The 27,681-nt window shown below is 37.6% G+C and overlaps 1 protein-coding gene across 10 annotated transcripts in view; it reads left to right on the top strand.

Moving 5' to 3' along the window:
* The window catches only part of NRG3 (neuregulin 3), a 1,065,137-nt gene that overhangs the window by 462,001 nt on the left and 575,455 nt on the right, over positions 1-27,681 (top strand). For all 10 annotated transcript variants that reach the window (XM_059169747.1, XM_059169746.1, XM_059169738.1 and 7 more), the window contains exon 2: positions 4,326-4,455. In XM_059169747.1, the coding sequence (XP_059025730.1) occupies positions 4,326-4,455 (130 nt within the window). The remainder of the gene's footprint in view (positions 1-4,325; positions 4,456-27,681) is intronic.

Raw genomic sequence — 27,681 nt, 5'->3', positions numbered from 1 at the left:
TTTTAAATACATAACAAAATAGTAGCATATATTGTGGTCAGTTTAGTGTACTAGACTCTAGTAAAAGTGAATCAGTCTTAAGTATATAAACAGGTTTCGTGATAAGTTTACCATGAGAGCTCCATACCTGATTGTTAAAGCGTCCCAAGGTTATTTAAGGTCATGATAGCTTGGAGTTAGATCACATACATTATGTCATCCTTTCAAATGTCCCCTATTTCCTCTTTAGAACAAAATACTCACCTGGACACTTCAAATCCTGTGGGGTCACTTTCAGGCACAAAAAGGTAATGAAGAGGTGTACCTCATACTTTATTGTTATCTCAGTTGCATTTATGTTCTATTTTAGATGTTTGTAGTATATTTTATATGTAAGACAATTAACCAAATATATACATACATGCACTGGTAAGTAGATATGCAGATATTGGAGGGTGTCATCTAAAATTATTGTTGTCTCTTTGGTGGGCTGAGCTTGGTCATGAGTGATAAAAAGCCTAATAATCACTAGGTCAGGCACAGTTTACTTTCTTACCTTATTTACTACTTTACAATAGTGGGTAGGTGGTCTGAGAGTTAGTATAATGGCCTAGTAATTCCATTAAGAAATTTTTCTGTCTTTCCATTGACATATTTGGCATGATGCCTTACAAGTGTAAACTTTTACCACAGTGAATATTATTTACTTTGCCCAATCCCTTGTGATTTTAGGTGAGTGATAAATGGACACTGTGTAGTAAAGTGTTTAGGTAAATTCTAAGGTTTCAAATTTATTGATGATTGCAGTCTACTTATAGAAGGAGTAAGCTTAGCATTCTGTTACTGTTTATTGTATTAAGATGTTAAAAATTAAGATGTTAAAAAAGAGCCTGGGTGGCTCAGTGGGCTAAAGCCTCTGCCTTCGGCTCAGGTCATGATCCCAGAGTCCTGGGATCAAAGCCCTGCTTCAGACTCTCTGCTCAGCAGGGAGCCTGCTTCCCCCTCTCTCTCTGCCTGCTTCTCTGCCTACTTGTGATCTCTGTCTGCCAAATAAATGAACAAAATCTTAAAAAAAAAAAAAAAGATGTTAAAAATACTCAACGGTGGTGTTTCCTTGAATCCAGTCAAGTCATTATAAGGGATAAACATGTGTATTTGTGTTAAGTTTTAGATTCTCTAAGCTATGGAAATAGAAAACCTGAGTACATGTTAAGCCTGACATTTCTGTATTCTCTCACCTCGAACTTTTGCAGAGGCATTTACTTGGGCTTCTGATACACCGAAATGTGCTAATAGACAATAACATGATGGGGAAGGCTATTGGTAGAATGGGGAGGTAATCGCTGGAGACAGCATTTGTCAGATGAAAACTAATTGATTGTAATTGCTTTGCCATTGTATTGCTCTTGGAGTCTGTAGCTTGTTAAAACCACTGATTGTAAAATAAGGATCTCACTTTTTATGCTGTAGGTTATGTTAATGAAAAGCTGTTCTTAGAGGAATTATCAGTGAATATCAATAAATGGATAATAAGAAATTAAAGGAAAACTAACTGATCATGAGTTAATATACTTCAGCGGTCAGGGTAGCAATCAACTGTGTGGTGTTTCATATTGAATATTTTGCTCAGAGCTCTTGAATTTTAAATATTTCCAGTAGAAAGAGAGATTGATTCTGTATTGCAAATTGTCTTCATAACGGATCTTCTCTGTAGAGGAGATCTCCTGGAAAACAGAAAATGTGTCTGTTTTGCAGAGCCTTTATTTTGTGCCAAAGTATTAATAGATAGATATTTTGAAGTGGAAAAATAAGTTTCTGTTATACCACCAAAAAAAGAGGATATTCGATGTGGGCTGTTTTGATGCCCAAATTATATGAGCAGTGTATAAGTGAAGACTTCTATGAATCTGAGAACAAGGTGTGTTTTTCCAATATTCCTCAATATTAAAGTAGATATACTAAAATGGTAATATTGGTGTGAAATTATATCTAACTTGTTGTGCGATATGCATTAACTCTTATATGATTGTGATGATGTCTTTAACGATCATATCTTTTACCAAGGGCATTTAAAGTGTTAGCAGTGTTAGAGTGATCCAGATTTATTAAAGACATTTTTTCCTGAACACCCATTGTGATTCAAGGCTCCACCTCTGACCTTAAGGAAACACACAGACTAAAGAAACAGATAAACATGTGAACAAATGGCTACTTGCAGCATTGAATGTTGAAGCAGTGATGTGAGTGGTAAAAGGTGTTCTTGAGACACAATGGGAAAATGATGTAAACTTTGAAGGATTTCTAGTTGTCTTCCAGCAAAGAGAAAGATGGCCCAGGAAGAAGGAGCAATGTGACAGCTCCTGGTGTTTGGAGAAAAAGAAAAATAATCAGTAATGAAGTTGTGTGTCTTAGCTCACAAGGTGACACCAGAGGGCAAAATGCCACTGGTTTATGTGAGTCTCTGAGGAATTTGGAGTTATTCTTATGGGGATGGAGGACCGCTGAGGATTCTAAGATGTGGGAAGGGTATGAGTGTATTTCGCTTTAGGGCAGTCACTTTCCCCTCAGTTTGGTTAATGAACAGGAAGAGAGGCTTCCAGTGGCTTCCAGTTACTCAGCTGGTTGGTTATAAGAATCCACACTATGAACATTATTATTAATCTAGATCCGAAAAAGGGAATTAAAGGAGCTTGAATACAGAATCATTTATTCACCTTTGACTTTTTATTTTATTTTATTTTTTAAATGTTTGTTTATTTGAGAGAGAAGAAGAGAGGGAGAGAGTATGAGCAGGGACAGGGAGAAGGAGAGGCGAGAGAGCATCTCAAGCAGACTCCCCACCGAGCCCGGCTCTGGACTTGATCTCATCACCCTGAGATCATGAGCTGAGCTGAAATCAAGAGTTGAACACGTGACTGACTATGCCTTCCAGATGCCCCCCTCTTTGACTTTTTAAATATATTTTTTCTCCAATGTGGCAGTGGAATTGGTGCTAATACTTGAGTTGCTTAAAACTGTGAGAATAAAATATGTGCGTGTGATAACAGAGTCTGTATCTAGTAGACAGGACATACTTATGGCTAGTTTCATATTTAGGAAAAGGATGCAGACATACAGCCTAATTTAAAAATTTTAGTAATTATGATTTTAAAGCAAATGTTTAAAATAATGCTTAAAAATGACAGTAATTTGTTTCCGTTAGGTATATGCCAGAAATATTCTTCACATTTGAGATTCTGTTTCAGAATTTGGAATATTTGCATTTCAATTACATAAGAAAAGGGGGAAAAAAGTAGACTAATTTGTTCAGCTCTTAGCCTATTAGAAATGTAACTAAAAACAAAAAACGCTTAGAAACTGACATTGGTTTCCACAGAACAGTCGCAATATGCATTGATCAGATGTTTAATGACATTTGGCAACAATCAAGGGAAGGAGATCCTTTTTCAATCTTTCATGCAACATGTTTGTTAAAAACTGAGTGAACGAAAGCGGGATTGAGGTGTTTGACTGCAGAATCATTCCACTTTTACTGTTACCGTGTCCTCGGTAGGGGCTTATAGAGTGATTCCAATTGCTAAAATGTAGTGGAGAAATTTAGAAAACTGAATACAATGCTTGTCGTAGTCAGCCGGGGCTGTTTTAACAGATTGGGTAGCTCATAAACACAGAAATTTATTTCTCACAGTTTTAGAAGCTGGGAAGTCCAAGATCTAGGTGCCTGGAGATTGAGTGTCTGTGTGTGTGGAGAGGACTTCTTGGCTCATAGAGTACTATCTTCTTATGACTGCAATGGGCGACAGAGGTTTCTGGGGCACTGTTAGAAGAGTACTAATCCCATTCATGACCTAATCCCCTCCCACAGGCACACCTGTTGGTACCATCTCATTGTGATTATGTTTTACCCTGTGAGTTTATGGGAGCACACACCATTAGGTCATGAAATGTCATATCCAGCTGCATTTCTTCAGTCCAGTGGAGGGTCTATGCTCTCTCTCTCTAGAGGTGAAGGGTCAGCGCGTAGAAGTCCTCAGTGCAGGGCACCTGGTGGCTCAGTGGCTTAAAGCCTCTGCCTTGGGCTCAGGTCATAATCCCAGGGGCCTGGGATCGAACCCCGCATCAGGCTCTCTGCTAAACAGGAAGCCTGCTTCCTTCTCTCTCTCTGCCTGCCTCTCTGCCTACTTGTGATTCTGTCTGTCAAATAAATAAATAAAATCTTAAAAAAAAAAAAAAAAAAAAAAAAAAAAAAAGAATCCTCAGTGCACAGATCCTGGCCAGGGTTTTGATTGACCTGGGGTGACCGACTGTGCTGCTGACAGTGGTTCTGTCTGTGTTTCTTTTGACAGATACAACGACATATTCCACGGAGCGGTCTGAGCACTTCAAACCCTGCCGAGACAAGGACCTCGCATACTGTCTCAATGATGGCGAGTGCTTTGTGATCGAGACCCTGACGGGATCCCATAAACACTGTCGGTAAGCCACTGGTGGCTGGCACCGGAGGCAGGCCCTCCGAGAGGCCTGGCAGCAGAGGGTGGTGGTTGAGCTCTGGAGTGTATGTGGGATGCTTTTAGTCTAGCTGTTGGAATGGCAAAATCAGGGGTCATAATATGGGTGACTTTAGTATTTGAGGAAGGTAAAACTGAATTAAAATAGACAAAATCAGAATTTTACCTAAGCAAAGACGGGTTTTCATTTATATCTACCACTTTAATAGAAATACTTACTCCCTTTAGAAGCCTGCATTGTTGGTGTAGGACTTAGACACATTGGCCTGACACAATAACCCTTTCTTGAGAAACTCCAGACTGTGGCATGACAAAGCAAACTGCTCATCTAAGATCACGCAGCTCAATGTTGATTGTGAACCAAACCCCAGACTGTGACTGTGTCCAGAGAAGACTGGAGCTCATCTTGATTCTGCCCTCGTTTATTAATTTCATTATTTTTCTAACACCTCTCTTGATAAAATGCTCTCCGGCAAGATGTTGTAAATGAAATCATAGTCCTGTTACCATCGAGGTAGAGAACTACTTAGGGAAATTCCCAGTAGAGATCAGGAGGTGTTTAATTGGTTTTTAGAGACTTAAGGTTATATAAATGCTAAAAATAAAAAACAGGTGGAGCTAAATAGTGCACTTGTAAGCACTGCAGCTTTAAGGTTCCGTAGAAGAATCAAATTAGCATCCCCAAAATATTTCCCACTGAGCTTTTATTTCCAGCACTACCCGGGTATTTTTTTTTCTTCTTGCAATTGTATATGCTTCCGTGAACATATGTGTCCACACCCCTTTCCTTCTCTTTATTTACTTTACTCATATGACACACTTATTAAATTAATTATTCTGAACCATAAAGCATGGAAAATTATGACTTTTTTCTCTATATATTGCTATTATGAAGCTTCATTCTGTGTTGTTTTATTAAGACGGCATTGCGAAATGCACCTTGTAGTGAAGAGCTTCGAACATGTTGGCAAATCTTGCCTGACTCTAAGAGCCAGCTTCAGTCCACGAGGAAGATGAGTTGTCCCAGTGGGCAACACAGGTTTGGAAGAGCCGATAAGTGACAGTGGTCTTCTGTCAGGATAAACAGGACGGGACCTGCTCTCATGCTTGAGAACATGGCTTCCATATGACTTGGGGACTATTATTACATTTACCGTACTTACAAAATTTACACCCCATTTCTGTCCTCTGGGAAACTAGGTTGGGGATGAAGGAAAGTGGAAATGCTCCTTCCCACATCCCTCTTCTTATGTTATATTTATTAGGTGAGTGTAGACAGAGGTAGAAAGCACACAAATGACTTTAAGACCTCCAGGGAGAAGCCAAGAGTGATCTACCCACTCCAAGCATGAATTGTATCCAAGCTCTCATAGATCCTCAACCGTACATTAAAGGGATCATCATGTGGAAGTAGACAGTGCTGTCAGTTATGTTTGAATACCTAATTGATTGGTGGAGGGATTAATCAAAAATATCACCTAAAGCAGTGACTTTTAGGGTGGTATTTTACCCAAAGGAGGGATCAAATCAGGCCCCACACAGTATGCAGGTGGGTACAATTAATCTTTTTGAAAACTGAGAGTGTTGCAAATAACAAAATAATTCTTACTTTTTTTCAACATACAGCCTCACTCTATTCTGGATTAGTTCATGGTGTATTAGTTTGCTAGGGCTGCTGTAACAAAGTACCTCAGATTGAGTGGTTTACGTAAGAGGAATGTATTTTATTGTTTAAGCAAGAGAAATGTATTTTATCAGTTCTGCAAGCTAGAAATCCATACTCCAGGTGTTGGCAGAGTTGTTTCCTTTCTGTCTCTCTCCTGGGCTTAGGGATGGCCATCTTCTTGTATCTTCTCATTTTTTTTTTTCCCTCTGTACGTGTCTGTATTCACGTTTTCTCTTATTATAAGGACACCAGTCATATGGCTCTATTTTAATTCACTTATCTCTGCAAAGACACTTTCTTTAAATATGCTCGCATTCTGAGTTACTGGAGGTTAGGACTTCAACATATTAATTATTTGGGAGACAATCCAGTCTATGATACTATAATGTATCTCAGGTCTGGAAAAAATGTCTTTTGCTTTTGTACATATATGCATGCTTAAGTTTTTTTTTTTTTTTTTTTTTTTTGCCTACACAAGTGGAGATATATCTATGATTCAGTGGGAAATATATATATATATATATATAATTTTGACCTTCTGTCTTCATATTTCTTGCATATTTCAGCCCAGACAACCTGTTATTTAACATAGAGTCACAACATAGCTAATCATGACAAAAGACCAGCCTAAGACAGAATTGGAACTCGAGTAGGTTAATAGATGCCTATAAATCTCCTACTAGAGTGTATGAATAAATCACACATTGCATGTGCCCACTATTCATCTTCTGGGCTTTGCTGTGAATAAAAAGCTTACATTTGTTCCTGCATCAGCCACTTCTAAGAATCCCCATGTAGTTATTAATAATATGTTATTTTGTATAGCACTCTATTTAAGTACCATGTTTCATTCATTGTTCTCCATTCGGCAAATGTTTATTGAGCACCTCCTATCACCAAGATATTGTTGAATAAATACATACAGAAATGAACTTAGGAATTAAATGGCACTGTACTTTGTAATGCACTTGGAGTAAGTGAAGTAGTTTATTGTCGGGAAGTAAGGAAAACTAGGGGAAGTATTTTCACGTGACTGGCATGCTACCGGGGGTATCTGTGATACATTACCAACTGGGCCATGTTTCAAGTCAAATAAAAAACACAATTCAGTATATTAGAACAACAATATGTAGGGGTATCTGTGAATCTACAGTAAATGTTTTACTTATGACATTCAGATATAAGAGAAATCAAGATAATATTTTTTAGTATTTTAAAAGTAAATTGCAAAAATAAATAAATAAATAAATTGCAATCCTATGATAAATCCTGTGACTGGGAGCCCATGAATCAAAAAACATTTTCTATGTTGAAAAAGATTGATGATGCTCTAACACTTTTCTGTTTACTTGCCTAAGAAGAGTAGATGCAAACCTACCTAGATCATCTCTGATAGAGATCCCAAAAATGTTTGCTCAAAGTGTTAACAGCATGAATGTTGAGATGAGGGAGATTTCATATTTTTACTGTTATTTTCTTACTCCTTAGTGTATTTTCAGGAAGCTATTTTTAGTATTTAGAAATTATAGAGCAAGCTAATGAAAAATTTAAGAACAATGCCAAGATTCTCAAAATAACTCGACAGAGGGGATTTTAAAGAAAATAGACAAACTTGGTCTTGCTGAATTTAAAATATGCTATAAAGTCCAAGATCATTGGCTGACAGACTGGCAATACCAGAATCAGGTATGTTCTGGAACTTAGTGTAGAGTAAGGAGAGATCCATAAATCAGAGGGAAGATGAGTCTGATTGCTCAGTAAATTTGGTTGGCGATCAGATAAAACAAATCAAATTTGGGTTTTTACTTTCCTTCTTTATATGAAAAGTTGTTTTTAATGAATTCAGGAGTTAACGTAATTAATAAAGTCTTGAAGAGAATGGTAAATAAAATTACATACTTATTTATGACAGCAACTGAAGGGACCTTTGAACAAAAAGCAATGGAAGGAAAAAAATAAACATCCTGGCAAAACCTTGCTTTTTGGTCTGGATAATATAAATCAGAAATACAATTAAAAGATGAACCACAGTATACCATATAATAAAATATGGCAAGGAATTAATATTCTGAAGAAGTCATGTAAATCAACTAGTGTAACATTAAAATTAAGTCTCCGTAGGAAAACGGGCAACAAGGGGAACGTATTCTTCCCTTAAAAAAGAATACAAATAACCAATAAACATGAAAAATACTCAGCCTCACAAAGAAATGCAAATTATTATTTTTTTTTTGCCTATTACATAATTAATGATTTTTAAAAGCAAATAGTTTGCTGAGAGTAGAGTAAAAGCACACTCTCATTTACTACCTGAGGGAATACATTTTGTTAAGTATCTCCTATATGTAATGTTTCAAAATATTTATATTGTTTCTAAAACTGCAGTATACAGAAATGTGTATGTAGATTTATTTAAAAGAATATTCACCACAGGTTTATTTGTATTGGGAAAAAAAAAACCAAAACCCTGAATTTGTAATTTTATATACATTAGAATACACCTATGCATTGGATGAATTCAACCTAACTGGAATTTTCATGTTTTAGGGCCATGAAAATGCTCGTTATATCATGATGTATATATGAAAATCAAAATATTCTAAATTTGAGCATGAAATAGCAGTCTAATTCTAAAAAAGAGCTTAGTGAAAATTAAAAAAAAAAAACTAATAGGTTTTGTAACTATTTTCTTCTTCAAACATTATGAATTTTCTAAGATCTGTACATTACACACATATTTCATTTATGTAATACCTGGTTAAGACACTTGACCCTTGCTTCTCATGTTTCCATTAAGAAAGATAGATAGTGTCCCTGGTTCTGTTAAATCAAGGTCATTATAGTTCATTATTATTAGGCTGATAAGAGAGCTTCCAATTAAGCCCTTCTAGATTAAATACTGCAAAGTCCATTTGAATGTGTCTGCTCCTTCTTTTATTAATAATTCATTTACACTTTTTATGCTAATTCTTTTCCGTGCTGAATTCATCTGTTTTGAAACCTAAAAAAAGAAAAAAAATAAATAATAGAAAGATATATCCTACAGTAATAAAGCTGGAGGAGAAGGAAAGCAAGTCACTAGAAACACATTGAATCAAAATATTCTGAATTAAAGCAGAATATTCTTGAACATTTTTTTTAATGTCATTTCTAGAAATCTTAAGAACTTGGGAAATGGTGCTATCTGTAATCTATTTCACTAGAGTGAGAGAGGGAGCCATTGTGACTGAAAAGATTGGTAAGCATTTGACTGGGCCAAACTTGTTTTGAGGCCAAATTCAAGTTAAAAGGATGTGCCTCTCCTGAATTGAAGCTCATTAGATGTTTCGGCAGTCTTGCTGTAAAAATGGATTTTCAAAACTTTGGAAAGGTTGGCATTTTAGCTGAATTTGATCTGAAGCGATCATTTTGGAAATTTGTCAAGCAATTCACTTGGAAGATGCTTGACCCGCATGAAATATGGGACTGCTAGAAAAAGGGAGAAGCTGTCCAACAGCAGCCATTGCTCCAGGCTGATGGACTGGGCAGTCAGTGATGTGGGTGAAATGCTCCCAGGATTTGGGGAGCAGAGAAAACAATTGAAAGAAGGAGGAGACTTTCGAGAAGTTGCTGTTCCTTACTTTGTTTCATTCTGCCTGTGTAGGTTTTGAAATCAAAGCTTCCATTTTTAAGAACATTGACTGGCCCAGTGTAACCATTTCCTGATGATATACTATATAAAATTACAGGACCCTCCCTGTCAGTGCTTTGCTCTGTGACTTCGGAGGTCCATTAGCTCACCCACCCAGTGAGGGTCCTCTTTATCAAATGATTCTTCAGTAAGTGCTCTGAGTGCAGCAGCTAATGATTCCCCATGGTTGACATAAGGCAGAAGGGAAATGGAGTTTGGCACACATCCCTGAACTCCATTGGCAGGAGATGACGGAGGCTGGAATATCTCTAAATCCAGGTCTAGTGGCAGAGTCCCTGCAGAATGGAGTTGAATAACAGGGTGAAGAGCCTCAGAAGAATTTTCAAGTTCATTAGTTAAATGTTCATGAAAATGTTTGCCACAATCTGGGTATAATTTGAGTCATTTGCAATAGCCGTGTTCATAGCAGGCTGTCTACTGATTGCCCCTGACATGGACAAATGAGCCAAGTGATAACTGTTGGCCTATTTTCTGTGGATGAAGTTTGTGAAACTTAAAAAAGTGGCTTAAAAAGCAAAGAACAACAGGACAGTGAACATAATTGCAATTTGATGACACATAGGCATTGGTTTACTTCTTCTATTTTAACCTGTTTGCACTGGATCCCAGCTGGTTTTCTTAAAGGGCCACTTAAATATTGTGCATAAGTCCAGAGAAGCACATTTGATGGAGAATAGAAACATGTTTTTAGTTAATAGTCAAAGATTCTTCCCTTATTTTAATGTTTTCTGTCTTGATTGGGAGCTCTAGTTGAAACGTGAAATGGTGTTTCTTGAGGTGACTGTTGTGATTTGGATTTCTTGTATCAAAGAATTGACATCAATGTGTTTTTAAAATAGCTTCCTTGTATGATTTGGGGTAAGAGGTACATGAGGCAAATGTGAGCATTTACGACCATCCTGAGTTAAAAGCTCTGCCCAGCTTTACACTGGCTGAATGAGGTTTCTCTGCAAGGCATTTAACCACAACCTCCTGTCCTGTATTGAAAAGAGAGTCAGACAGACAGACAGATAGACAAACAGACAAATACTGGTCCTAAAGATTGAGAGAAGAATGAAAAGTAGCAACATCAAGAAAGCTCTAAATACACAATAGACACTATGTATGTGATATTATTATCCTTGGTTCTTTTCTCTTCTCCCTTCTGCTTATATTGAAACCAAACCAAAGCATGTTTGCTGCAGTCCTGTGAGAGAAATTGAGTGGTTATCATCTATGTATTTGATTAATTGGGGACTCGGGTTTTAAAAGGTGAGAAGGGGCAGGCTAGAAAATTCCTTGTGCATTCCCAGGGCTCAGGCTTCTCACTGCTGATTTGGAGACTCCGACAAATTAGCCAGTTTCTGTTATTTCCCCTAATTTTGCAACCGGTATTTGATGTTCCAGGAATTTCTTCTTGCTGAACATAGCTTTAAGAGGAAGAAATGTTTCTCCTCTCCTACTTCATCAGTGTAACTTGCCTTCATTGTGTCGATGATTCCCATTTGGACTGGCTGGTTAGCTTCAGTCCTCCACCACAGACTTGCAGGTGAACAACTTAACACATATTCTCTGTGACTCTGTTTTCTTACCTGCTAACTGCAGACGATAACATTCCTGCTTCATAGCATCATTGTGAGGATTGATAAAAGTAAAATGTACTTGTCTGTGTAAACACATGGTGGATTTAATGGAGTCAGTGTGGTTGAATATACTAAGCTGTGCATGTTGCTCTCCGCACAGCTTTGTTTGCGGGTCATGTGTGGTCTGCACGCTGATCTGGGCCAGCACTTTGAGATGGGTACTCAGGGTCTCCTAAGCACATAAAGTTCAGCTTAGACCCACTAAGGAGAGTTAAACTGACCCAGACAAATTATTGAAAAACATAGTAATAATGAATCATAGGCAAGAACACTTTTTAGAATCAAGGGTCCTTATAATTATTCAAGCAGTGAATTTAGGGGAAAAGCAGGAACAAGAGGCTACCTTTTGATTCTCCCTGTTCTGTAGATAGGGATATGTAGAAAAATCCCCTCTCCTCTTACTGTTCAAGCCATTCTGGCTGAGGGCTCTCCACAGCAACCCTTGAATCTGCTGCCTCCCCAAGTACCTGCTTCCTGTCTGTGGGGATCTCAGACCTATTGGATTAGAGAGTGACTTGGGAGCTCCTGCACTCAGCCAGAAGTATGTGATCTCATCTGCCACAGTTTGAGTGAATTACGGATTCTTTCCCCAAGTTTATTTTTTAAAAATATTGAGAACATATTCATAAATATCCTTTTGGCTAGAGATGGTCTGTAAGTAAAAAGGTGAACAACATTAGCTATGGTAACACTGTTCCTGCCCTGCAGGCTTCTCAGGCAAACATTCCAGTAAGACCTTATCAAAAGAGGACAGAGATGGTTGGGATATTCTGCCTGGGCTCCTGGGACAGTGAGGAAATAGGCGCCACCCTCATGCAGAGTCTACTCATCCACTCATGCCCTAGCCGGTTTCAAAACGTTAGCAGCATTTCCCTCTTCCTGAGGGTGGTATGTCTTTTCAATCCACTTTTGGTCTGAGTATCTTTAAAAAAATATAGAGATATAGATATCGATATAGATATAGACACAGATATAGATATGGATATAGATATATAGGGGTACCTGGGTGGCTCAGTGGGTTAAGCCTCTGCCTTTGGCTCAGGTCATGATCCCAGAGTCCTAAGATCAAACTCCACATCAGGCTCTCTGCTCAGCAGGGAGCCTGCTTCCTTCTCTCTCTCTCTCTCTCTCTCTCTTTGCCTGCCTGTGCTCTCTGTCAAATAAATAAATAAAATCTTAAATAAATAAATAAATAAAGATTTAAAATATATATATATAAAAGAATATTTAGGGGCTCCTGGTTGGCTCAGTGGGTTAAGCCTCTGCCTTTGGCTCAGGTCATGATTCTAGGGTCCTGGGCATCGGGCTCTCTGCTCAGCAGGGAGCCTGCTTCCCCCTCTCTCTCTGCCTGCTTCTCTGCCTACTTGTGATTTCTCTCTCTGTCAAAGTAAATAAATAAAATCTTAAAAAAAAAAAAAAAGAACATTTAATGACCAGATCACATTCACATTGTCTATGCATAATCATGTATCATATATATATAATTATATATAATATTAATTGTATATAATTATATAATTGTGTATATGTATATATATATGTGTATATATATATATATATACACACACATACACATATACAGTACACACACTCATACACATATTGTAATCTGAATGACCATATAGGTTGTCATCCAAATCCAAAAATGTTTGAGATTTTTAATAATTTCTTCTGTAAAATAAACCACACCACAATTCCTTAAGCTCATTAGGATGTATGGTTACCCTAATTGTCATTCAGATGTAACTCAAATTCACAGAAAAGCACGTATGCTCTATGTTTTTTTCTTAATATAAATTTCACGATTCTACAACCTCTGTATTATTATCCCTCCCCCTCCCCTTTATTCCAAATCAGCTGAGCATTCCCTGAGTCACCAAGTAGTGGCAGGATCTGGATGAGAAAGCAGAACTGGGGGCTCCCGCAGCCCAGGGCCTCTCCCCTGTCCTCCACGTCTGTGGAAGCACACATCAACTTCCTGTTAGTGTTGTCTTTAATTACCTTTCTACCTAGCCGTTTTTTGTGAAAACTAAAAAAAATGGGACAGGAGGGCCAGACCCTCCTTGTCGACAGAAAGAAGCTGAAGACAGCGTTTCTGAAGTTTATCTTGAAGTGCATTTATACAACTCTGTTTATTATTTTTTTATGATCATAATAGCTATTCTGGTGCTTTAATAAATATCAGGAAAATAGTCTGCTTTTTTAAAGATTTTATTTATTTGAGAGAGAGAGAGGGAGAAAGAGTGTGTACAAGTAAGGGAGGGGGAGGAGAGAGAGGGAGAAGCAGACTGTCCGCTGAGCAGGGAGCCTGATGTGAGGGTCCATCCCAGAACCCTGTGATCATGACCTGAGCCAAAGGCAGATGCTTAACTGACCGAGCCACCCAGGTGTCCCTGGAAAGTAGTGTCCTTAAAGCAGAATCAGTGCGATGCACGTACATACATATGGAATACTTACTAGGTATCTGGCATCATGCAGGGGACTGAGGTCCAATGGTAAATGAGAAAAAAGAACCTCTTCCTTTACTGAACTTGCTCTTAGTTGCAGGACCAAGAATCCCCACTGTCTCATGCGATAAAATTCCGTAGTGAGGCAACACTGACCATCACTGGCACCAAAGCCTAGGCAGGGAAGGGAAATCCTTGCCAGACTGGTGAACTTGGAAGAAATATCTTCATTGAGTATATTTATGTACAAAACCTCCTGTTGAAGTTTTAGAAAATGAGAAATTAATAATAAAATTAAAAGAAGAAACAGGAAATAAATGAAAACATGAGGCATGCTTTGAGGAATATCTTATTCAGAGATATATATCCTATGTGAGTGAGATAGAAAGTGTTTATAGCTATATATGTCATATATGAAAGGTATAGCAGCTATGCTCAATTCTACCATACATACGCTAAAAAATAAATGGCAATTTGATGTATTATTGCCATTATTCTTCCGGTGTTTATTAAGTGTACTCAGTGTTCAGCATCCAGTGGAAGGCGGTAGGAACCTAGCTGATGAATGTTCTCAGAAAAATTAAGAAGGGAGGGGTTGAGATGGACATTTTCTAGTTCAATTCATTGTGACAAGTTCCATGTCATCCTCTCTATATGATCTGTATGTACGTAGCCCATATCTGTGTAGGAGAGTCCAAATACCAATGATCAGTCCTTAAGCCAGGGAGAGCTTCTTAGAGGAAGTAACATGAATTTGCACTTGGAAGGAAAAGAGCCCACCCCTGCCTCAGCTTGAAGCCTGCTCTTTCTGCCAACAGAGGCATAGAGAGTTGAGCTGCTATTGGAGGAAATTCCCTTCAAACCCCAGGGAGGAAATTTCAAATGTATTTTAAATGTAATTAAGAATAATCAGTTGTATGACATAAATTCTGCAGTTGGTCACTTCTTTTCTGAATTATTTCCTCTCTTGTGTCCAGATGGTTATCAAAAATATATCAGGACATAATGACATTTTTAATTTCATTATCTCAGACTCTGAATTTTTATAGTGAGTGGGAAGAACAGACAAGAGGATGGTTTTTCAAACCTGTAAGAGTTCTGTGGATTAAGCAATGAAATCAAGATTCCTTTGATTTGCCCAGGATTAATTTATGATTTTTATCTACATATATGAAATATTTGCAAAAGACCATTTAATAGCTACAATCGAAAATTAATTCATTAACATCTCAAGTATAAGTAATGATTTTTCTGGCACTAAAAATTTTCCTAACGAATTAAGTGTATCCATTTAAAAATGCCTTGACCATCAGTCAGTGTAGAGTTATTCAGGGAGAATGTGAGGGAGCGAAGTTGGAAGATACTTGATGGCACATTTGAGCAAAACATCTTTCATTTTCCCAACTACAAAGTATCCCTTTTCTTTAGCAGGACAGCCATGAGGCTCATAGGAGGTCAAAGTAAGGCGATGATGTAGCGTTTGCCTTATAATACATCAGGTGGCATTTTGTCATATGCAAGGATACACACATATAGCAGAAATCAGAGAAAGAAAGGTTGTGAGAGTTTCTGAAACAGGGTGACTTTCTAGTGCCTCAGAATCTACTTTTTCATTTAAACATATCATAAATGCAGTGATAGCTACTGTCCGGGAAAGGAGTTACTATTTCAACAGAAGACTTCATTAAACAAACAGACCCCAGGCTTTGGGGCAGAGGCATGCTCGGAGATGGCAGTGGAGAGACACTGAAATGATGCCCAGAGCCTGGCCTTCCTGGAGCCCTCTGACAGAGCATTCATCCCAATGACCCTGTGCTCCTGAAGGGCAGAAATTCAATTAGGAACTCTCAGTGAGGAGCCTCAGGAGGGAGGGGAGTGTGTGTGTCAGTAGGTGGCTCCACCTCCAGAAGGAAAACAGACTCCAGCAGTTAGAAAATAGAGTCTAATAATAGGACAATGGAAAATGAAAAACTCGAGGCTGGAAAGAATTGGCGGAAAGGATGAGCTGATAAAGCATCTACTTTAAATAAGGTCATAATTTTGCTACCGTTTGGGGTGTGCTTCTGGGCTAATTTACAGCTACAATTGAAGTCAGAGGGAAGCCTTACTCTCTGCAACAAGGTTTTATTTTCAGTGCTCTGGAAAGCTCTTTCCTTTCTGCCTGGGTTAGCATTTGTGAAAGAAATAATGATTGTTTTAATGATATTAAATAGTAGCTTTGATCTCTTTCCCCCACAAGCTAACCAAAACATTATCTGGATGTATGAAATGATTCATTTGTGAGCAAAATTTCTGTTTCTATTATAATATTCCCGTTCACCTACTGACTCTCCCACTAGGCTGTGAGCTCATCTTTGCTTCTGGAACCTGCCACCTACTCAGTAAAGATACATCTGATACATGAAAAGAACTCTAGGCGGTTTCTACCACCAGCCTTTCTCAGAGGGCGAAATTGAGGTTTTGAAAGGAAAGAGAGGAAAATGCTAACAGCCATCTACTATTTCATACCTACTCAATGCAAGGCAAACGTTTTAACCCTTAATACACTGCTTCATGATTGCTGACCTAGTCCTCGTAGTACATCTGCAAAGGAATGTTGTATCCCCATTTGAGGTCATAAGGGAAGCTGTGAGAGAGAAGCTTCTTCAGGGATGGGCAGCCAGTAGGTGACAGGGCTGAGTGCCAGTGTCAGCTCTGTTTGCCTGTCAAGCTCTTGATGTTTCAGTCTTGTCAAACTTAAGGTTATTGGAAAAATTACTGAGGGGCATGGTTAAAAATGTAGATTCTCAGGCTCCTCCTGTGAGACTTTGATTCACTTGTCCCAAGATGGCACCCAGGAATTCTGCGTTCCAATGAGTCCATTATTGAGACAAACTGGGGCAACGACACTAGCTAGGGAACGACACTAGCATTTCTCAAATGTTGAGTGTGTGAATCTCCTGGAGAATCTGCTCAACTGAAGATTCATGTCTAAGAGGTCTGGGGTGAGACCTGATATTCTGTGTTTCGGACAATGTCCCAGATGATACCCATGCTGCTGTCCCACTGTCCACACTTGGAGCAGTAACTAAATTGTCATGCACACCAGGGGGACCCGTCTTCCCCATCCCAGAGGTCCTGCCACCAGGATACATCTTCCCTCCATATGTAACCCAGAAATTGTGTCTCAGCAAAATTTCATGCACACACTTGAGAATATATTTGTGAAGCTTCTGGAAACCTCTGTCTCTATTAGTTACCTTACTAGTAACTTACACCTTACTAGTTCATCTATAATGCTAAATGATGCTGGTGACCTGCAGTGTGACTTGGTCCTATGCTCATCTCTTCCAGAACAGTTTTGTAAGCAAAATGTCCCATCAGGTCTCTGTTATATCAGAGGGATTTTATATACAACATCTGTGATTTATAGGTTTAAGCTAGATAATTAGTATTTATCCCAAGGAGCAGGGCCTTCAGTTAGGGGAAAACATTCTCTGCCACTTTCAAAGAAAGAAACACATATAGAACTTAAAAGTTGCTTGAAGCCATATCTCTTCAGGAATTGGGTTCATTCAAGATAATTCATCTAAGGCTTTTTGAAAGTATATTACTATTTTTCAATTGTATTCAAAATTATTTTCAAAGTAACAAAGTCTTCATGTATAAGCATGACAAAATGTTAAGCAGATTTTACAATGGAAGACTAAATTCTCAAAAGGACAACTGATTTATCAGCAGCAATGTTGTAAATCTAGGCTTTGCTGCTTCCTAGCTGTGTGATTGCTAATATCTTAGCTTCTGTGAATTGGTTTTTTGGTGGTGGTTGTTGTTATTGTTTAATCTGGGTATAACTGAGTATAGTTGAATATAGTTGACACACTGAACATTAATTTTTCACTTGTGAAATCACCTGTTTGGAGATAATTCCCAGGGTCATTCCCAAATTTAAAATTGGGGGAAGAAACTGAGTGGTCTGATGTATTTTCACCTGTCTTTCCTTCCCAGGAAAGAAGACTTAGAGTTTTCTTTTATCCCAAACTCTTTTATTATTGGGGCACCTGGGTGGCTCTGTTGTTAAGCATCTGCCTCCTGCTCAGACCATGATTCCAGGGTTTGAGCTCCACATCAAGCTCCCTGCTGTGCAGGAAGCCTGCTTCTCCCTCTCCCACTCCCCCTGCTTGTATTCTCTCTCTCCCTGTGTCTGTCCCTGTCAAATAAATAAAATCTTAAAAAATAAAAACAAAAACATAAAGAACCTCTTTTATTATCGATATTAGGAGAATTCAAAACAGGTACTTTATCGTCACTTCTGCCATACCAGTAGACATAACTGACTATGCCAAGAGATTGTGCTCTTCATCCAACAGAGTCCTTTCCAGTCTGTGCCTATATACTTGGAGAATTCCATGGTAGACTGTATAAAGGAGGCCAACTATGTCTTTTCCTTTGCCCCAACACCACCACCGCCTATGGGCATGTTTCCATATGCCCCGTGGGCCTCCACAGTTGTCACTTTCAAGTTAGCTGCTAGTTTAAAGTCATGGTATCCACATGCAGCGAAGTGTTCCATGAATCCATGTTAGAACCTAATAGTCCTCACCTTCTCCCTCTCATTGTCTCTTTTCATTCTCTCTGTCCCATTCAGCTGTCCATACACACTGATTGAGCACTCTGTCAGGCTTGTCCTAGGCACTTCAGTGAAATCTGTGCATAGATGAAGTAATTTTCTCATAGGGCTTCTTTGGAATTGAAACCCAGAAGTGAAATTGGTTGGCCCAAGGACACAAACATTTTAATAGCTCTTGACCCGAAAGTATCTTGCCTCCATTGAGGACATCTTCTTTTCTAATTTAATATGTGTAAGTTTGCCCCTCATTATTATTTGATGTTTGCGTCTTTGGTTAGTGAATACCATCCATCCTTTGTATGAACATAAAATGAACATAGATTTTATTTTTACTTAACAAGTGAGTGTTTGGCAGAAATAGAAAACCAAGGAGTATTAAACCGGTGAGTAACATGTTAATTTTATGCATGTATTGTATGTTTTGGTTTATAGAAGCTGCCAGTTTATTCTCTGTGTGGTCAGGCTTTATAAGTGGCTTTGTAGCAGACATTCTTTTATTTAAACAGACCCTCTTAGTTTTATGGCTATGAGGTAAGCCTACACTCAAAGTCTTGCAGGATAACAGTAAATGTGTGTGTGTGTGTGGGTGTTCGTGTCTAGTGTGTGTGTGTTTGCATTAGCCTGTCCCTCCAATAGACCCCTTAGAATGCAGAGTTCTGGAGAAGAAAGACCAGTTAGTGTAATGAGCTCAAGGCATTTTAGAAGAGAGGAGATGATGAATGCAAATCATGCTCTTCTAAACTCAAAATGAAGAAGTCTTGTCTGAGAGGAACAGAGTGATCTGTTTAAGATTCAGTTGGGAGGGACACCAAGAGCTCCAAAGGTGAGTTCACAAGGAGAAGTTGGAAGAGTAGAGTGGTGATCCAGACTTGAATTTGGAGCCCAAAGACCAAGCTGATTTTGTATTGTCAAATAGTAGCAGTGGAATATTCTCTCCTGGATTCTCTACTTCGGGCTTTTGATCGGGAATTTAAAAAACCCTGTAATCCTGGGAAGCAGAGAGACTAACCCCACTCTCTCTCTCTCACTAGGTTGGGATTTCCTCAAACAAAAACTTCCAATTTCAATTATTCAGGATCTTTTGGAAGCTTTTCCGTTTTCCTTAGTGGTGCCGCCTTGTGGCAATGACTGCAATGCAACACTTTTAACTGCTGGAATTTAGCCAGCTTTTCTTTCTGTTTGGACTAAAAACGGAAAAAAAAAAAAAAAATCTAACATTTGAACAACCAGAGGAAAAGGAAATTTGGGCTTTCAGCCACTAATGGTAGTTGAGGGTTTGCAAGCTTTCTTGAGCTCTTTGTGAAGGATGATTGTGTTTGCTTTTCTTGTTGGTTCAGTAAGAGCATGTTAGTGGCTGGGGAGAGTCCAAGTAGAAGATGTTCCTACCTAGATGTTGTGTGCCTTGTACCCTCCCAAGGATCAACTGTGAGGAGCTATGGAGAAAAAGCATCAATACAGGGAAGACACTGGGAGAAAGCCTTCTAAAAATCCACTGGGGGTCTATGGGTTTTGAATTTTCCAGTATGTGCATTCTAAAGCCTAGATTAAGAGGTAGCCAGTGTGGCTGTCTTGGAGACCATGGGAGAGGAGCCAGTAGAATGTTGCTCTTGAACAACAGTGTGGCATGGTGTACCCGTGTTCACACCATGGTGGTTCAAGCTGTAAGGCTGAGGCTCAAGCTGTAAGGCTGAGGCCACCTGTAAAATATAGGCAGCAAAGGTGGGTGGAAAGCAGAAGAAACACTGGTGAAGACTCATCGAGCTCAGGTTGGCAGTTCCCCATCTCTCTTTCGCCATGCCCCACAGAGTAATGAGTTATGCTGAAATGAGTCAACTGTCCTAAGGATGTTTCCCCAGTAAGGGGCTGAGGATGAAAGCTGGACCCGAGGGAAGGTTGGGTCATGTGGAGAGACATGAAGTATGGCCTCCTGGCTGCTGGGTCTCTGGTCAAGGTCATCCCACCTTGGTTCTAACTCTTCAAGGTACACAAGTCTGAGAAGATCTAATTTTGTCTGTTCCCCATATTCAGTGACTGAAAAATTAACTAGCACCCTGGTGGGGAAATGAGCTTTTCATACCAAAACTATGTCAGAGGAACAACATCATTTTAAAAGAACAGGAGTCATGGGAAATCTTTAGACTGAGAACAGAAGCTGAGGCTATGACCTAAAGAAAGTATTACAGTGAGAATGTAGAGAGAAAGTACCAGATGGGTTTGAAAGAGGTGAATCCCAAGATGCATTGCTAATGAAGGAAGAGGGGGAAGAGGGAAAGAGAAGATTCAAAGGGACCGCCATATTTCTGGTTTGGAGAGCTGCACAGTGTCATTCACCTTGGGAGGAAAAAAGAATGAAAACAGAAGTCATATCACTCTGCCACTTACTGGCCTCCGAAGAGGAAAATTCATTCAACTTTAATCTGTTTTCTCATCTGCCAGATACATGGTAAGAATGGCACTTGTTTTATACGACTGTTGTGTGGATTAAACTTGAATTGGCCTGGACAAGTCAGAACACATGATCATTTCATATATCACAAAAGTGATAAAAGTCATCCTTGAAGAATCATTTCATGTGTGAATGTGCTTCTTACTCTGTGTGTGTGTGTGTGTGTGTGTAGTGTATGTATGTGTAAATTTATGAACTTTCTCTTTAGGTAGTTTAAATAATATTTCCTCTTACATGCCATTCCACATTAATCAGCTCTACTTTTGAGTGGGATTTTTAAATTTTCTGTAGTTGCTTTTTTTTTTCACTATACTATTTTATGTGAATATTGAGATCTTTAAATTATTAAAGAAAAAACATTCAGTTAAATTTTATAATTATTTCACTGATATTATTTTATAGAAATACAAACTCATTATATTTATAGAATGAAAGTTTATTTTTTATTTTTTTAGAGGGAGAACCAGGCTCCCCGCTGAGTAAGGAGCTAATGCGGGGCTGGGTCTTAAGACGCTGAGGTCATGAGCTGCGCTGAAGGCAGATGCTTAACCCACTGAGCCACCCAAGTACCCTAGAATGCAGATTTAAAAGAAAAAAATCACTTGCTCTAGGGATAAGAACTATTAATATTTTTGCATGGAGTCTTCCAGTTTGGGCTAGAAATATTCATCTTCATACCATTTCACGTTTCTCTTTCATTTATGTGCTATTTCTGTAGGGATTCTTTAACACTCCCTTGATTGTAGATTTCTTTAGGTCCTCCTCCATGTCCCTTGTTGATTTTTACACTATATATTTTATTGCTTAACTAGTGAAGGTTAGCTCTTATATATTTTTTCTTATCCATTTTTTATAATGAGATAGGAAATATACTGGTTCTTTTATTTTTTTTCAAGACTTTATTTTATTTATTTGACAGACAGAGATCACAATTAAGCAGAGAGGCAGGCAGAGAGAGAAGGGGAAGCAGGCTCCCCACTGAGCAGAAAGCCCGATGTGGGGCTCAATCCCAGGACCCTGGGATCATGACCTGAGCTGAAGGCAGAGGCTTTAACCCACTAAGCCACCCAGGGGTTCCCTCTTGTATTTTTTGTATTATGTCTTGATACCTTATGAGCTAAAAATTTCTGTTAGAGTTGCCTTTTGTAGGCTTGTAATCATGCAGTATGAAAATAATGCATCTTTTGTTTCATAGACTTGTCTTATTGCATTTTCTTATTTGGTTTTTCCATACTATCATATTGATCTAGGAGTTCAAATCAATCTTAAATAAGATAGAACTTATTAAATGTATTAATTAATTAACTTACATATTATTTTGCATCAGGCTATAGAGAGTTTCAATATATTATTTTATTTGGTATAGATAAAAATTTGTGCAGAGACCTTTTTATCAAAGCACATCTGGTGGAATGCTTTATTCTCACTAAGCTATTCATAGGGTGTAATAAACTAATAATTTTCCTGTTTTATAGAAATATTTTTTATGCATAGGATAAACTTAATCTTATTGCTTAATTGCAACAACTGATAATATACTTAAAATTTTAATTGAATATTCATTACTGAAATTGGCCTGGCTTAATTTTTTTATTAAAGTTCTATTACATTAAATGCAAGTTTTACTTTTATTTCACAGAATACCTTAAAAAGGCTCCATTTATTCCCCAAATTTCAGAGCAATTTGTGTAACAGCTGTATTAAGACTGCTTTGTATTTTAAATGAATTTACTAGTGTATCATCAGGATCCTTTTTAGTAGGATAGTTATTTTGTCAACTTATTCAGTCTTGTCTTCATCATTTCTCTTTTCTATAACTCAGAAGAGTGTTGTCCATTGGATTTAATAGTTTTATCATACAATTCAAGTTAACTTTTCTCTCTTTTCTAAATAATGTGGTTTTTTTTCTAATTGAGTACATTTACCAGACCATTAAATATATTTCTCAGCATTTCAAAGAATTTTACCAAAATATATATATTGATAAAATATATATGTGTGTGTGTGTGTTTGTGTGGGGGGGCACCTTTTTTTTTTTTTTTTTTTTTTTTTTTTGTAAGAGAGGGAAAGAGAAGGGGTAGGAAGGGGCAGAAGGAGAGATAGAAAGAGAGAGAATCCCAAGCAGGCTCCACACCCAATGCAGAACCTGACCTGATGACTCAATCCCAGGACCTCGAGATCACAACCTAGGCCAAAATCAAGAATCAGATGCTTAACTAACTGAGCCACCCAGGCAATGAACAACATGGATTTGAACTGCATGGATTCAATTACACATGGATCCATTACACGTGGATTTATTTTTTTTTTTTACATATAAAAAGTTTTCTTTCCCTTATGATGTTTTTAGTAATGTTTCCTTTCCTCTACCATACTTTATTGTAGAATACAGTATACAATATATATAATACAAGAAAAACGTGTTAATCAGCTGCATATGTTGTTGATAAGGCTTCCGGTCAATAGTCCACTACCAGTAGTTAATTTTTTGCGGACCCAAAAGTTTATATGGGAATTTTTAACTGCATATGGGCTTGGCACCTCTTAACCCATGTGTTGTTCAATAGCAAACTGCACTTATTAAAATTATTTATGTTTTTCCTTTTTTTTTTTTTTTTTTTTTTACTTTTTTAAGCATTGACCTCATTTTCTTTTGTCATTTTGGTTAAATTGGAGAGAAAGCTTTTCTTTTTTCTTTTCAATAATAAAATTAATTCACTGGGTGCCTGGGTGGCTCAGGGGGTTAAGCCTCTGCTTTCAGCTTGGGTCATGATCCTCAGGGTCCTGGGATCAAGTCCCGCATCAGGCTCTCTGCTCAGTGGGGAGCCTGCTTCTCTCCCTCTCTCTGCCTGCCTCTCTGCCTACTTGTGATCTCTCTGTCAAATAAATAAATAAAATCTTAATAAATAGTAAATAAATAAATAAATAAAATAAGTAAATAAATAAAAGTATTCCACACTATGACTTTTTTTGGAAGCTACCTGAAATATTTAAGTAGGATGGTTCTGTGTCCTAGTGTCCTCTTTGACCCAATGTTATTTGGAAGAGATTAAAAATATAGCAGAATATTGTTTGAAATTATATCTCAGAAGTTTATATCACTATAATGTGAAATTATAATCTGAGATTGTGATCTATAAGCATAGAGGCCACATATGACCCCTACAGGGCTACGTATGCCAATTTTGGAATAAGTAAGGAATTTCATCATGAACAAGTAAAGAAGACCTCTTTTCTAAATGTTTCATTAAAAAGGCAATCTATTACCTCAAAGACATGCAATTCAAAATCTTTCTATGTAATTCCTTTTGTTGCTCCTATTCTTTATGTCTTCCCTTTTACCAGTTGGATATATTTGTGATAATTCATCTGTTCTGTATTTAAAAAATGATTTCATGGCATCACTAAACATCAATCTGCCGTTCATTTCATATAAAACCTTTGTGACATAGTTAATTCTGAATATAATTTTATCACTACCAGCTGTCACCATTAATTTACTTAGTACCTTAATTCTATTATATTAATATTGACAGGCTTATTTAATTTTATTCACATTCGAGTGGTCTGTTTTTTCACCATTTAAAAAATTTCTTTCTGTATTTTTAGGGTGTTTTTTTTAAATACATGGCTTATAGTGGGCTTTTGTTACAGTTTAATAAACTTTGTATCTGTTAAGAGAATATGTGTTTATCATGCCTGTCTTCCAAGTCAGTCAAGACCAATGATAATAGGGAAATAGCTATAAAAAATAATCCTGGAGCAAGAAACATACTATTGCTATGCTTGTTGATTGATATACACTGGTAGGGTACATGTCACAAAGCATGTGAATGAAGCACCTTGTCCAAAACATTGCTTGTAGCTTCTCCTCCTCACTGAGCTGAGTCAGATGAAGCATAATTAAAAGGGAGATAATCCATACAAAGAGTGAGGGGCAGTGTTTTATTGGCAAGTAAATTAGAATACCTCAGTATGAATGGGAATTGCTGCTATAAAGTTTTAGTTGGTATAATTTTAGATTTGAAGATACAATATAAAGTTTGTTTAAAAATGAATAATGAGGGGCGCCTGGGTGGCTCAGTGGGTTAGGCTGCTGCCTTTGGCTCAGGTCATGATCTCAGGGCCCTGAGATCGAGTCCCGCATCGGGCTCTCTGCTCAGCGGGGAGCCTGCTTCCTCCTCTCTCTCTCTGCCTGCCTCTCTGCCTACTTGTGACCTCTCTCTGTCAAATAAATAAATAAAATCTTTAAAAAAAATGCATAATGAGATGCATTTATAAAATGAATGACCCTAAAGAAAGTTGTAAAAAGATAAGAGCTGTAGCGTTAACATTTTTTTTGAAAAAGAAAAACCCAACATAATGGTTTTTTTTGTTGTTGTTGTTTTTTTAAGATTTTATTTATTTATTTGACAGACAGAGATCACAAGTAGGCAGAGAGGCAGGCAGAGAGAGAGGAAGGGAAGCAGGCTCCCTGCTGAGCTGAGAGCCCGATGTGGGGCTCGATCCCAGGACCCTGGGATCATGACCTGAGCCGAAGGCAGAGGCTTTAAGCCACTGAGCCACCCAGGCGCCCCCAACATAATGTTTTTGATGTTAAATCACATTTTTACTTTTCAGATTGCCTCATGCTGAACCTCCATTAATTTTTGCTGTAAGAAATAATTTGTTTTAAAACAGCTTAATCTAAATTTTGGACATAAATTGAACAATACTAGCAAATTGTGAATGAAATTGGAAGGAAAAAAATCACTTAGTAAAATCATTTTTCCACAAGACTTGTATGTCAGATGTAAATTGTTATATAGTTTAAGCACAGTCATTTACCTTTATCCCTCATTAATCAAATCAAAATGACCATTTCTTGTAGCACAGTAAGTCTCACATTTGGGCGTATTTTTAAAGATGTTGGATATTTAGATTAAAAAGAAAAAGTTTTCATGAGTAACTGTTTATAAGCAGGAAAACTTCAATAATCTAAATCCTCGGCCATAGAAACATTCCTTTAGGGACACCTGGGTGGCTCATTGTTAAGTGTCTGCCTTCAGCCCAAGTGATGATCTCACAGTCCTGGAATCAAGTCCTGCATTGGGCTCCTTGCTCAGCGAGTAGCCTGCTTCTCCCTCTGCCTGCCACTCCCCTTGCTCATATACTCAGTCTCTGACAAATAAATAAATAAAATCTTTAAAAATGTCCTTTGGTGTTTGGATATATGTACCATTATTCTTAATACGGCTCCTTTTTAATGACCTTTTTCATATAAGGAGATAAGGAACACAAACATTAACAAAAAATGGCATGGGTTTATTTGGATTGATTATTAATTATGTATTTGTCTAATATTTTAAGTGACAGTCAGTAGAACTTGAGAAAGAAATATTCAGACCAAGTTTTATGTCATCATAAATTCTCAATTCTGGCTTAATGTATGGATGAGAGTCTTCATATATGCATTTTCAATTTTTCTTCTCTTCTTAAACACTTTTCCATTTTATCTAAAGGATTCTTATAAAATGTAAATCTCAAAAGAAAAGTGTTATTGACTTATTTTGAAGGTATTTTCTTGACTTTTCTTTGTACTCTGAAAGATCTACTTTTGCAATGTCACATTAAAAAATTAATTATTCAGCAATGTGTTTTGTAAAAATTGCTTCTTTGAGGTTGCTGTTCTCAACACAGAAGTTAAACTTTGGCGTTTTTTTTTTTTCTAATATACCATATCCTATTTCACTTTTCCCAAGTACGTTTAACACTTTTAGTCTTATTTTTTTCTTTACCCTTAGGAAACAAAAGCTATAACTGTTCTTACTTTAAAACTGGCATTGACTTCTTTTAAACAATTTGATTTTTTCTCATAAAATACAAACAAAAGCATGTTCTTCATTCTAATCTCTTTATTTATTCAATTTTATTTAATTTTTTTAAGGTTTTATTTTTAAGTAATCTCTACACCCAACATGGGGCTTGTATTTATAACCTTGAGATTAAGAGTTGCATGATCTACTGACTGAGCCAGTCAGGCACCCCAGTTCTAACCTTTGTAATACCTTAAAAACTACATTTTCAAGAAAGACTACATACAGCTGCTTTGATCGGCATCCTTATTTCCACATATTCATGTGATGGCACCACCGGGCTGATTGGTGGACTTTGTCACAGGCTTGGATGAGCCCAGTGTCCCCTGCCTTCCAGCCTTTGTCATTACTAACATCCATGCTTTTCAGAAGGTCATGTGCAATGCAATGAATGTACCCTAACAGACCAGAAAAGGAAAGAACGAACATTTTGAAAATATTGTTTAGCTTGAAAACATATGCATCTTTAATACTTTTAATAGATGAACCCTCACGTTAGCATGTGAATTGGCTGTTCCTAGAATATCAATCAGGATGAGGTTAATTCCAGACATGCATCAGCAATGAGCACAGAAATTGTTGATCATCCACTTTTATGACTACTAATACCCCCATCATTTTTCTTCTTTCCCATTAAAAGGTAAAGACATGATTAAATCAAAATAAGAGAAAAGAATTATCATAACATTAATATAAAGCCATAAATTATGTGTTTGTGGGAAAGAAGGCTGTGTTTGCTTCTGATAAAGTGTGCTGTCACTCATTTCTAGAGATACCATTTCTGAGCCCATTGTAATGGCAAAGAGAATAATAATACTTTGTTGATGAGCAGGTAGGAAAATAAGCATACATCATGGG

The sequence above is a fragment of the Mustela lutreola genome, chromosome 4 (genome assembly GCF_030435805.1).
Source record: "Mustela lutreola isolate mMusLut2 chromosome 4, mMusLut2.pri, whole genome shotgun sequence".
Lineage (NCBI taxonomy): Eukaryota > Metazoa > Chordata > Mammalia > Carnivora > Mustelidae > Mustela > Mustela lutreola.
The sequence above is the reverse complement of the archived record's forward strand: the minus strand, read 5'-3'. Positions and strand labels throughout refer to the sequence as shown.